At 36.9% G+C, this 11,783-nt stretch overlaps 1 protein-coding gene and 1 long non-coding RNA gene across 6 annotated transcripts; one reads left to right on the top strand and one right to left on the bottom strand.

Moving 5' to 3' along the window:
- The first annotated feature begins 4,534 nt into the window (after positions 1–4,534).
- Positions 4,535–7,171, top strand: LOC141817467 (vesicle-associated membrane protein 727-like). Of its 4 annotated transcripts, none has more exons than XM_074705104.1 (6): positions 4,535–4,670; positions 5,149–5,389; positions 5,485–5,680; positions 5,764–5,884; positions 6,673–6,735; positions 6,873–7,171. In XM_074705104.1, exons 2-6 carry the CDS (start codon positions 5,200–5,202, stop codon positions 7,014–7,016), a joined length of 714 nt encoding a protein of 237 aa, XP_074561205.1. In that variant the 5' UTR covers positions 4,535–4,670; positions 5,149–5,199; the 3' UTR covers positions 7,017–7,171. The 4 variants fall into 4 exon arrangements, with proteins under 4 accessions (XP_074561205.1, XP_074561207.1, XP_074561206.1 ...); XM_074705106.1 differs by having other exon boundaries at positions 4,548–4,670; positions 5,035–5,389; XM_074705105.1 differs by having other exon boundaries at positions 4,626–4,753.
- A 1,689-nt stretch (positions 7,172–8,860) lies between these two features.
- Positions 8,861–10,994, bottom strand: LOC141817468 (uncharacterized). 2 transcript variants are annotated; one of them, XR_012600830.1, is made up of 4 exons: positions 10,821–10,994; positions 10,652–10,733; positions 10,517–10,566; positions 8,861–9,037 (listed from the first exon to the last, which is right to left on the bottom strand). It is a non-coding gene; the product is annotated as an uncharacterized LOC141817468 (long non-coding RNA). The 2 variants fall into 2 exon arrangements; XR_012600831.1 differs by lacking the exon at positions 10,517–10,566.
- Positions 10,995–11,783: the final 789 nt, after the last annotated feature.

Genomic DNA, 11,783 nt, shown 5'->3' with positions numbered 1-11,783 from the left:
CAGCAACGGGGCTCTGAGCTGCACAGGAGAATGATCAGGATGGTCAGTGAGAGTGCTGAGAGGAGCGTGGAGCTGGTAAGCTCAGATGGCTCAGCATGGCTCAGTGCAGTGGACTCAGAGAACGTTGAACAAGAAGGAGGCTAAAAGGAAGAGAGGAAGTAGAAGAGAGAACAACACTGAACTCTAACAAACTGCTGTGTGTGCTTGTGCTTGTGGTGCTCTCTGTTCACGGTTCTTCCTTGAAGCTCTCGGCCTGAGGTGGTGCAAGGGGTGGTGCCTTGCTCTCGGGAAGGATTCTTACTGTTTGATTGAGGCTGTGCCGTAAGCTTTACTTGTTTGCCTCATTTCCTTCTATAATCTCTGTATTTAACATCTATTATTCTTGAGATTGGCTATGGAGAGGTAACTCCACCGAGAAGGAGATTCATATAGCCGGATTCATCCGGGGTTCGATCTACCGAAGATCAAGGGATCGTCCACCTTACGGACACGCCGAAGAGTAGGGGCAAGTTATCCCCAAACCTCGTATATCTCGTGTCTCCCTTGATTTCAGTTTGTTGGTTATTTTCCGCTGCGCACTAACATTTTTGTAGGAGAAAATCGATTTTCGAAAGGAGGCTATTCACTCCCCCCCCTCTCTAGCCATCTCCGATCTTCAACAATAATGAGTCTAGGTTAATGGTTATGTACCACCAGAAGAGTGATTTAGGTATCACTAGAGAACGGCTATGTGCCACCAGGATAATGGCTGTGAGCCATCAGACAAAATGACAATGTGTCATTCAGAAAAATGGTTATATTATGTACTATTTGGGAAGTGACTAAGTTAGGTGTAACAACTTTTCTTAGCGTTGATCGCTCTACGAGCAGTTATGTAAGATGTAACAACTTTCTTATCAATGAATGCTCAATGTGCTTGCAGTCGCACGAACCATTTACCCTGAAGTATGAATTGGATGATCTTACTAGTCTTGGTGACTGAATGATCTTTGTGACTATCGATTTATATTCCTAATGATCTTTGTGATCATTTACCTTTATGGATTGACTTGGACGAGTAGGAGATGTTGAACGTTCAGAGATGAAGGGGTGTCGCCTCTTCATCTTCTGAAAACGGAAGCATCACCTGCGGTTGATAAAACGAAGGGACAAAGCCATCCCTTCATCTTCTTGACTTCATATAAATAAGGCGTTCAAAAATGATAATCCCAGTAGCCACATCTCTGGGGGTGGTCGGCCCGGTCCCACGGAAGTTTCCCACCGACCACTAGGGTAAATCGGGAAGCGCATACGGCGGCCAATCCAGATGCCCAGCATCCTTTGATTGCGTTCCCCATTTGGAGAAAAATTCCTGCAAATACGCCGTAGTTGGGGATCGAACCGCGGGTCCCTGAGTTACAATCCGGATGCCCTACCGTTGCACCATTGCCCCGGGGACATAAATAAGGCGTTCAAGATCCATGGGAAAGGGGTGGAGAAAAAAAGTCATCGAGGGGTTTTGGTTTGTGGAAAAATCTGAGGAGTTTTCCATTCGTGATCGCTCCTTCGTCGCAAGCAGCCGCCACCGGAATCACTCTACAACAGATAAAATCCTACACTTCTAAATTGCAAATAGCTATAGGTGGCAACAGAAATAGATTGACAAAATTTTAGGTTCCTTTTTCTTCTTGCAAGTTCCATTGTGTAGAGTGTCAATTTTTTTTTCTAAATTTTGCCAAGTCATGTCACTAAACCTTTCTACACATAAAATTTCTTGATGTATGGATGTTAAGTGATGTCTCTCCTTTCCTCCAACTTTCTTTAAATCTTGATCATAAATTATGAAATATTCATGTAATCATGCCATAAGTGGTCTTGTTTGACCAAGATATTTTTTATGTAAGGTTTTTGATTGTGTGTAATATGTGCATAAAGTTGTATAAAGACTAGGGGAGCTTGACTTGATGTGCTTAAGTTGGTGTAGGCATGATGTCTCATAAATCCATTGGAGAACAGAAAAAGATGGTATAAGACATGTAAGAGACTACAAAATAAGGAGCATTGAGTTGTGTTAACAAAGTTTCTAGAGCTTGATACTCAACAAAGTTGGTGTTGACTTAATGGATCAGAGGTTTATTAGAGATTTGAGAAGAATGATTTGAGGACATTCGAATGACCACATGACAAAGAACATTGAATTGTTAGATTTAATGATAGCTGCAAGATATAGACTATGTGACTGAAATAGCGAAGGATGACACGTGAAATAAGTCAAGGACTTAGTATTCGAGGGACTGAAAACCTAATTAAAAGATAATCTAGAAGTAAAATTACAATATTGAAAATTTATAACTACATAAATAATATCAAGGATATTAGAGAAATATTTCTTAAACTTTTTCTTCCTGGACTTTAATAACATTTGGAATAAACTATGATGTTTATAGTTTTTAAATAAAGTATTTATTACGGATAAGGATGAAGCATCAAGTGAAGTTGGGGGGGGGGGGGGGGGGGGGGGGGGGGGGGGGGGGGTGAGGGTTATATACAATGGAAAATTGAATTTATACATAGAATTTATAAATAAAAAATTACATACATTTTTAGTAATCAATCATTATTAATTGGTTAGCATAAAATATTTCTACCATAAACATTTCTAATTAATTCTTAATAGTATGCATGTTTTAAGGAATAAGATAGGTCGAGTTTCATGCATAACATCAATAATAATTTTTTTATTTAATTTTTAAACTTCTACAATTTTTAGAAATAAATGAGAACGACGATATAGTTCAATATTAATACACATCTTTCATCCTTTAATATGAAATTCCTGATTCTATTCTTGATTTTGAATCAATCAATGAAAATGAAAAATGATGATTGAAACATCTGAATAATTTTTACAAGATTTTTTCTAGACTAGATGGAGTTTTTTTTTGGGATATCCCAAGTGCACAAATGTGAAATAGATTAAAATACTTTTGAACAAGAGGATCCAACATTTAACTAGTAGAACTATAATCATGATCTTCTTGATTTGTTATGACGGAGCAGACTTGTTGAAGTGGACAGAGTTGAATTAATTATGACGGAGCAGAATTGTTGAAGTGAACAAGAGTCGAATCTCGACGAAACTGAGGTAATACTTTCCTCTATCGTGGCGAACTGCAGTTTATCAATTTAATTACCTCCTCACAGATGATCGTGGAGCTGACCGTGTGAGACCGTTGGGGTGGTGGATTCCACATTTTGCTGAAATGATCTTCTTGATTTACTTCCTCATAGATGGTCGTGGGATCGACCATGTGAAGCCGTTGGGTTATAGATTCTATCTTTTACTGAAATGATGTTCTATTATATCCTATTATAACTTTTAAAATAATAATTACTATTTACGGATTATAATTATATTTTTAACATAATTATTGTATTAATAAATTTAAAATGGCTCATCAGAGGGTAATTCTTATGACGTCCATAATGCTCTCATAACAAATTATAAAGATTAAAGAGGAAGATTATTATATATATACTCTTCGCCATACTTGATATAGTTCACCACTAAATAACCTGTCTTGGCTCAATTCGACTCGGAGATTAGGTTGGGTCCAATCCGACACAAGCTAAAAAAAATGATAAATCACAGTCAGTCTTATGGACTCAATCCCTGGGAGTGATGGGTCCGGTCCCACGGAAGTTTCCCACCGACCACCAGGGTAAATCGGGAAGCGCATACGACGACCAATCTAGATGCCCAACATCCTTTGATTGCATTCTCCATTTGAAAGAAAATTCTTGCAAATACGCCGTAGTTAGGGATCGAACCGCACAATCTAGCTCCTAAATTATCTTAGTCATGATCAAAATCAGACTAAGTTAAGTCGGATTGTATAGGTGATCCATTTCTGTTGTCACCTCAATTTAGTCGCGATCATATAAAACGAGCACTAGTAAAATTTTGACTTTAATATATCTATGCACTTAACCCCATTTAGCAACCTAATATTAATTTAAATGGTCAAATAACTAAAGTTGATAAAATTTTTTGATGAATAAATTCATAAATTTTTTGAACCTGTTTCAAATAATGGTCATAAAATCAAATCTGTAAATTATAATTTAAAATTAAAAAGATTATCCTCCATGTGATGATAAAAAAAGATAGATTATATAATATTAGTTCAATTTCATTCAAAATCTTTATAAGTTTGAATTGTCTATGCGCTATAGATTTATCTGAGTCGTCTATTATTATTATTATTATTTTTAAATATTCAATCTGCAGATATATATTCATTTTGTTTTATATCCTTTTAAAAAGTCATGATTGGGCATCACTGATAAAAAACGGACCAAGAGAGGGGCAGTATGGGAAACGCACCGCGCAGCGACACGCATGCCAACCACCATTCCATCTCTCTTAACAACCAATCAGCAGGCACTTCTAGCGAATATACTGAAATACCAATGATTTCCTTCCAAGTTCGATCCTGATAAATATGGGTATTTTCGACATTGTGCTCCGCTCGAATAATGTCAATGTTGTAAATGTGTCCCACACCGCAGGGCGTTTAAACTCGGACTTTGCTTGCTTTCATTCTCCGCCTCGGTGACATTTAGCAATCGCAACTGAGAGGAGAGACTCGGTGCTTGCAGACGAAGCAACCGAGACTAGGGTTTTCCAGGTGCGATCCTCCTACTTTTTGGTGGTTCTCTCGGTCAGATTGTGATTTTCGCTGTCAATTTCTTAGCATCGAGTTGTTCTCAGGTTACATTTCTTGTATGCTCGATTTGTTTTGGACTATTATTATTTTTCCTTTCCACGATCAAGCTTCGATGCTGGCCTATGTCTTATCTCTTGCTTTTTCAATCCAAGTAATGTTGATGTATGTGTCACGAAATTTTCGTCATTTCAAAAGTTTTCTTTTTCCCTTTTTTTTTTCTCTAAAGAAATCTTGATTGAAGCTGTCACTGCAATTTCTTGTTTTGTGGTTTAGCTTGAGGGCAAAAGATATGATCTCTTGTAATCCTTACTCTCTTTCTGTGCAGACGATAGGATTCACTGATTCTTGATTGAAGTTGTCACCGCAATTTCTTGTTTTGTGGTTTAGCTTGAGGGCAAAAGATAGGATCTCTTGTAATCCTTACTCTCTTTCTGTGCAGACGATAGGATTCACTGATACAGATTATACTGAGGACTTTACTTTTAGCGCCATGAGCAAGCAACCTTTAGTTTATAGTTTTGTGGCCAAAGGCATAGTTGTGCTCGCAGAGCACACTCCATTTTCTGGGAACTTCAGTACTATTGCTGTACAATGCTTGCAGAAACTTCCTCAGAATAGCAACAAGTTTACCTATTCATGTGATGGTCATACCTTCAATTTTCTCTTAGATAGAGAGTTCGGTATGGTTTTGTGATTTTTTGAATTGGTTTAACTTGCATTATCCATGAATTCTTTTCTTTTTTAACTTTAAATTTTGAGCCTTTCTTCTGTGTAGTATTTCTTGTCGTCGCTGATGAAGTGGTTGGAAGGTCTTTACCGTTTGTATTTCTAGAGAGAGTAAAAGATGATTTCATTCAATTGTATGGAGCAAGTATTGGAGGAGGAGGCCCTCACCCACTTGCGGATGAAGAGGATGATGACCTATTTGAGGATAGGTTCGGCATTGCTTACAGCCTTGACCGAGAATTTGGGTATGTGTGCCCACCCTCCTTCCACCATAGATTTCTAATTCACTTAAATGGATGATGGTTTGATTTCTTATTCATCTGAGCAGTCCTAGGCTGAAAGAGCATATGCAGTATTGCATAAATCATCCAGAAGAAATGAGCAAGATCTCCAAGTTAAAAGCACAGGTTACAGTGGTTAAAGATATAATGATGGACAATATCGAGAAGGTATGTGATTTAGATTTTGAATGCAGAAAATGCTTGATTAAGCATGTCTGAATTGCCTCATTTGGATTATGGATATGCCATACAAAAAATTACATTTTACTAACATCTCTATTGCTGTGTTACTATCTAAAATTTGATGATAAGTTATCATTTCTGTAGGTGAATGCCATTTTTTTTAGAATTAGCCATATAGCATTACATAATCATTTACTGAATATGTATTTGCAATATAATTAGAGAGGTTGTACTTGAGAGGAGGAGAGCTATGATGTCTAAGTTTTTCCATAGATCTTTTTGACATGAAGCATTATGAGATCCTTCAGAAAAATTAAAGCTTGGTAGCAGAATTAAAATATTTGCACTCATATGTATCCTACCATGTTCCTAGTAGAGCATTCTTGAACAATTATTTGTCAACCATTTAAATAGGAATGCCATATAACTCAGTCTCTCTGATTTTGTTTTTTTTTTTCATAGTTTTTTTTACTACAAGATAAATTTCCACTTTCTGTCATTCCGATGTCCGCTAGTAGGTTGTGCTACTTAACCTTGAGCTAAAATGCCATATAATTCTGCCTTTCCTATTTTGTGATTTTTTTCATAGTTATTTTACTACAAGATAAATTTCCACTTTCTTTAATCCTAAGGTATGCAACTAGGTTGTGCCACGACCTTGAGCAGTTGAGCCAATCTGATATCCTGTGACTATTCAATATTTCTTTTTCAGTTTAAAACTCAACTAATGTTTGTTGCTTGCTGGTATTAAAATTAAGCTTGTATCTTCCTAGGTTCTCGATCGAGGTGAGAAAATTGAACTTTTGGTGGACAAGACTCAAAGTTTGCAGTTTCAGGTACTTTGTCGTTTTTTTTTATAACGTTAACAGAGACAATTGGGCTTTTGCTTGGTGTTTTATCAGTCTTGTAGTCTTTGAGATACAAGGGAAATTGTAATGCTGAACTTTCTCTTATCTGTTGGTGTTTGTTTAAGGCTGACAATTTCCAGAGGCACGGCAGGCAACTCCGGAGGAGGATGTGGTTGCAGAGCCTTCGATTCAAACTGATGGTAGCTGTTATTGTCCTTGCAGTGATACTTGTCCTCTGGTTCATGGTTTGCAAAGGATTTAAATGCTAATTCGCGTACATTTTTTGCCCTTTATTTAGTTTTATGTGTGTTATGTGTATCTTACGCATCACTATGAGCCATGTCTATGCATTGGCAATGTAAACAAATAAATCTATTCAGATAGCTTACAAAATATGTATATATGCACTTTTGGATTTGATGTACCACCGGAGCAAAGGCGGCTTTCAGTACTTTGTTTACTTGTGCAACTAGAGGCACGATGATAAGTTGGGGATTTGTATGATCAGGTAATGTCAAAATCTAGGATCTTAAATTGCCAATCATCTCACATTTCCTTTGTTGTATCAATAGATTGAACAAAAACATTCATAAGTGAATTAGCATGTGGGTAGCAGCATCGCCTTTGTTGGGTGAAATTTGACGAAATTGATTCAACTTATCGGTAACTTGATGACTCCAACCGATACAGCGTCGGCATGATGATATGGTTATGTTCCTTTACATTCTCAGTACATTTTTGAGTTGTTGAAGGAGTGAATTGACTCACCCTTTTAAGATGGTTGATGCTAATGACTTTGCGGCCAATCATTGGAATACCCTTTGGGTATGGTAGATGTTGTATTTTTCAAAACCATCACATGTTAATTGCTTAGCCACCCATCCTTTCATATGTCGATACACATTTTTTTTTAACTATATATTGCAGAAAAATACAGTAAACTTACTTTACAACTCTCAAAGAGGAGAAAGAAAAAGAAGAGCTAAAAGGAAAATTCATAAAGTAAAAAAAAGGAAGAGAAGAGTCCTTTTTTAAGGTAAAAAAAATGAGTTTTTTTAATAAAAATCCTTAATTAATAAAGTTTTTTCTTTTAAAAAATAAATACATTTTAATTGAGAAAAAAATAGCACTAGAGCATTTTTCAACATAAGTTCACAATTGCATAAGGTGGTAAAGGTGTTAGAGGGTGATTAGCCTTTCCTATTGTTTAGGGAATGATCATGTGAGCCTAAGATGTAGAAGTTGTTCTCCATCGTTTCTTCTTGTATGGCATGAGAGCATAACAAGTGGTTGATGTGAGCGTTTCATGCTTTTGGCATGAGTGTTGAAAAGCACATCTGTATTAGTGCACGATAAAAATTAATCTAACTCTTCATCACAGTTCATATTTAGGCAACATCTTTGCTCAATTAAAATTGATTATTAGCAGTCGAGTCACACCTAGATAATCACATCATTATTTCTTTAATCGACTCGATTTTAGTTAGTTGAGTGACTTGGATAATCTTGTATTTTTTTTATTGTTGATATGGTTCTATTTGATTTTGCTCATCCTAGTCATTTTAAATCTTATAACCATGAACCATATCTTGTAAAGAATAAGTCTTGAGTCAACTTATGACTATTTTGATCAATCCAATACCAAGACACAAACACAATTGATTAACTAAACAATCGATCAAGTAAATTCATTCGACTAAATTTCAATTTAATCAACTCAAATTAAAATAAAATATTTTATTCATAAATAGTCAGTCTATTGTTGACTTGATTATTTGATCGATTGAGAAATACTTTAGAAAACTGAATCTATTTGATTTCAAACTAATTTGTGAACTTTGACTCGGAATATATATTCTCTAGTCAAGTACATATCTAAGTAAAATTGTCATGACCCAAAAAGCCGTCTAAAAAATTTCGACAACATCTCCCCTGTAACAATGACCTTTCCTAAACTACATGCAAATATACACGACCACATACAGCCGGAATAAGGATAACACGTCCAACAAAACATCACAACATACACAACAAATGCAATTATAAGGCCTACACGGCCACGTAACCACTATCACATGCATACCAACCAACAAAAGTAAGTTTACGCAGCAGAAACAGCGTAAATCCGATAAAACGAATAACCACAAATGCAAAATTAACATACTACAGTACATGTCCATGAAATACAAAATCTATACTCAAACCCAACCACAACCACTACATAAACCTCCTGGAGTGAGATGGAAGCAGTCGACCGAGTCTCTAAGCTCCAAGTAAACTTATCTGCTACCTGGGAAGAAAACAATGCAACCCCAGGGTCTGGGTAGTGAACATTAGATACTCAGTGGGTACAGGAATAAAGTGCATGTAAGGGTAAACAACAGGAATAATAACAAAGTACAAGCTAAAGTAACATGTACAGAAGAAATGAATAACATGTACATGGTATCATGTATCAACAGGGTATCAGGTATCAATAAGTATCAGGTATCAAGGTATACAACATGATATAATAACTGATTCCACTAAGAAAGAATCATACAGTGCAACAGGTATCATAATCATAGCATGTAATCATGTATGTAATAGCACGCAGTGCAACAATCATAGCAACCAAGTGCAACAACCACAATCATATGAATAAAGTAAACTATGTAATAGTCCTACCAACAAATGCATGTAATATGCATCAATCAACGCAATCAAAATAACTGTCACTGTCCACACTCTACACTCCCCAATCACCCCCTAGGGCAGTGAACTAAGGGGCCAAACAGGACATACTGCACAGCTCCGACAACTGACCACTAAAGATAAGTGGGAAGGGGTAGTGTGGCAGGAGGGTAATGTAGCCAGTCCTGGTCGCACCCAACTGTAGTGCAACCTCTTACCTATGTGGCACCACAACACGGTGTCAGGTAAGATCCAACAACAACAACACCTACAACTATTATGGATGTATGATGATCATCCCAACATGTAATAGCTAAAGTTAATTAGCATGTTCAACAGAATCAACAGAGGTCAATATATGTCCATGATACTATAGTGAAGACTAATCTAACCATGGATAGATCAAATAAAAATCATACAACATGTATCAAGCAATGAGTCATATGAGTATCAACATGATGAATGATACAGATAACAAGAGTATCAAACTTGACATCAATAGATCATCATAAGATTAATAGTAGGTATCAAGTAATGATTATCAAAGGTATCAACTAGATACTATCTGGAATAGCATGGGTATCAACAGGATAAACAAGATAATGACAACACATGCACTGAAATAGAAAACCTGTATTGACCAAGTACAGAGTACCCACCTGATCTCGACGATCGTCGATAACTAGAACCCCCAGAAAATACGCTCCGAGAGAACAGGACTAAACGAATCAAAGTCTTGAAATTCCACAATAATACATCATTACTAAAATGATATCGTATCATAAACAGTAATTAAAGTTTACAATCTAATCTAGCTAAATCCATTTATCAACAACGTATCAACCTAAACAAACCAATCCCCAAAAATAGGATTCCAACCCAACCGATCCACTCCACGTTCAACATAACCCTTAGCACAGGTAAAACCCAATAGATCGGCTTTAATTTGATTTCACAACACAACCAAACGCCAACCATGATCAATCCAACAGTAATCCTCACAACAGAACCATCCACAAATCAACCCCAACCAACAGCTTGCTAATCAACAACATCTAGATCAAAATCAACAAGAACTTACCCAATTCTAACTTACCTTTCTTCTTGCTAGCAAAAACTCCAATCGGATTCAAGCACATTAACCCACTGTAGGAAGCAAACCGATCCAAAATCACCCACCAAATTCATGATTCAACACATACAACCAAGTTAAAATCAACAAGAAACTCACCTTAGATCCTTGCCCTAGCCTTGCTTAGCCCTAATTCGATTCTTCCCCAAATCAATATTTGATTTCCAGCTTCGACTCCAATCTGATCGGATCACCACCACAAATCGTAGGGATAGGAAAATAAATCAACGACCTAAGGAGATTCACAACAAACCAACGAGATTCTTACCAATCGGTTCCCTACTCCTCCGGATCTCACCCCCCTTTAGCCGTTGCCACCGTCGATTCAAGCCCCTTCCAGCGAAACCGAGCTCCAACCACTCAACGCTTCAGTTGCCGATGCTCTCTTAGCCTCCCAGCTCCGGCGTCGCAACTTCGTGGCTGCTCTTGCGTCGGCGACGAAGAAACGGAGGCGGACAGAAAACGCGATCGGGAGAACAGTGAGGAGAACTCGCGATTTCTAGGTTTACTGCAGGTTTCTTAACGGGTCGATTTAGGATCCGTTAACCATTAACTCCTTTAGCCCTTTAATACCATTACCCTCTTAATTAAGTTAGGCCTTAATTAATCAAACCATAATTCTTTAATCCTATTTAACGATAAGTTAGGGTTTTAATTAAACCCATTCAACTTTAGGTTTGACTTATTTATGATTTAACCCTCAATTTTCGGTATTTTACAAAAATGCTTTACTGATCCAAAATACTCAATCTGATTATTTGTTGACTTGATTATTTGATTGATTGAGAACACTTTAGGAAACTGAATCTATTTGACTTCAAGCTTATTTAATTTGTGAACTTCGACTTGGAATATGCATTCTCTAGTAGAGTACATATCTAAGCAAAATGCTTTACTGATCTAAAATACTCAATCTGACATTCATCTCACATGTTTTTACTATATTAAGTCAAAGGACTCATGTTGCATGATTCTTAGAGGCAATTGAGATAGTGACAATTATCCCCTGGGACATAGTTGAGTTGGTTACGACGGGACAGATTTGTTGAAATGGGCAAAAGTGGAATTTCGACGAAGACAAGGCAATGCCCTTTCCCGTAGTGGCTAACTGCAGCTTCCCAATTTACCTCTTTATAGATGAACATAAAGTCGATCATGTGAGACTGTTGAGGTGACAGATTCCATCTTTTGTTAAAGAAATAGTGACAATTAACATTAGCATAAAAGGAAG

The sequence above is a fragment of the Curcuma longa genome, unplaced genomic scaffold (genome assembly GCF_044706935.1).
Source record: "Curcuma longa cultivar G26 ecotype Majalengka, Jawa Barat unplaced genomic scaffold, ITB_CL_G26_1.1 contig_20634, whole genome shotgun sequence".
Lineage (NCBI taxonomy): Eukaryota > Viridiplantae > Streptophyta > Magnoliopsida > Zingiberales > Zingiberaceae > Curcuma > Curcuma longa.
This window is presented reverse-complemented; position numbering and strand designations above follow the sequence as displayed.

Excerpts from the sequence above, each read along its gene's own strand:
- LOC141817467 (XM_074705104.1), top strand. The coding sequence starts at position 5,200 with ATGAGCAAGCAACCTTTAGTTTATAGTTTTGTGGCCAAAGGCATAGTT. Across the intron at positions 5,390-5,484 it reads TCTCTTAGATAGAGAGTTCG|TATTTCTTGTCGTCGCTGAT; the intron begins GTATGGTTTTGT and ends TCTTCTGTGTAG. Across the intron at positions 5,885-6,672 it reads TGATGGACAATATCGAGAAG|GTTCTCGATCGAGGTGAGAA; the intron begins GTATGTGATTTA and ends GTATCTTCCTAG.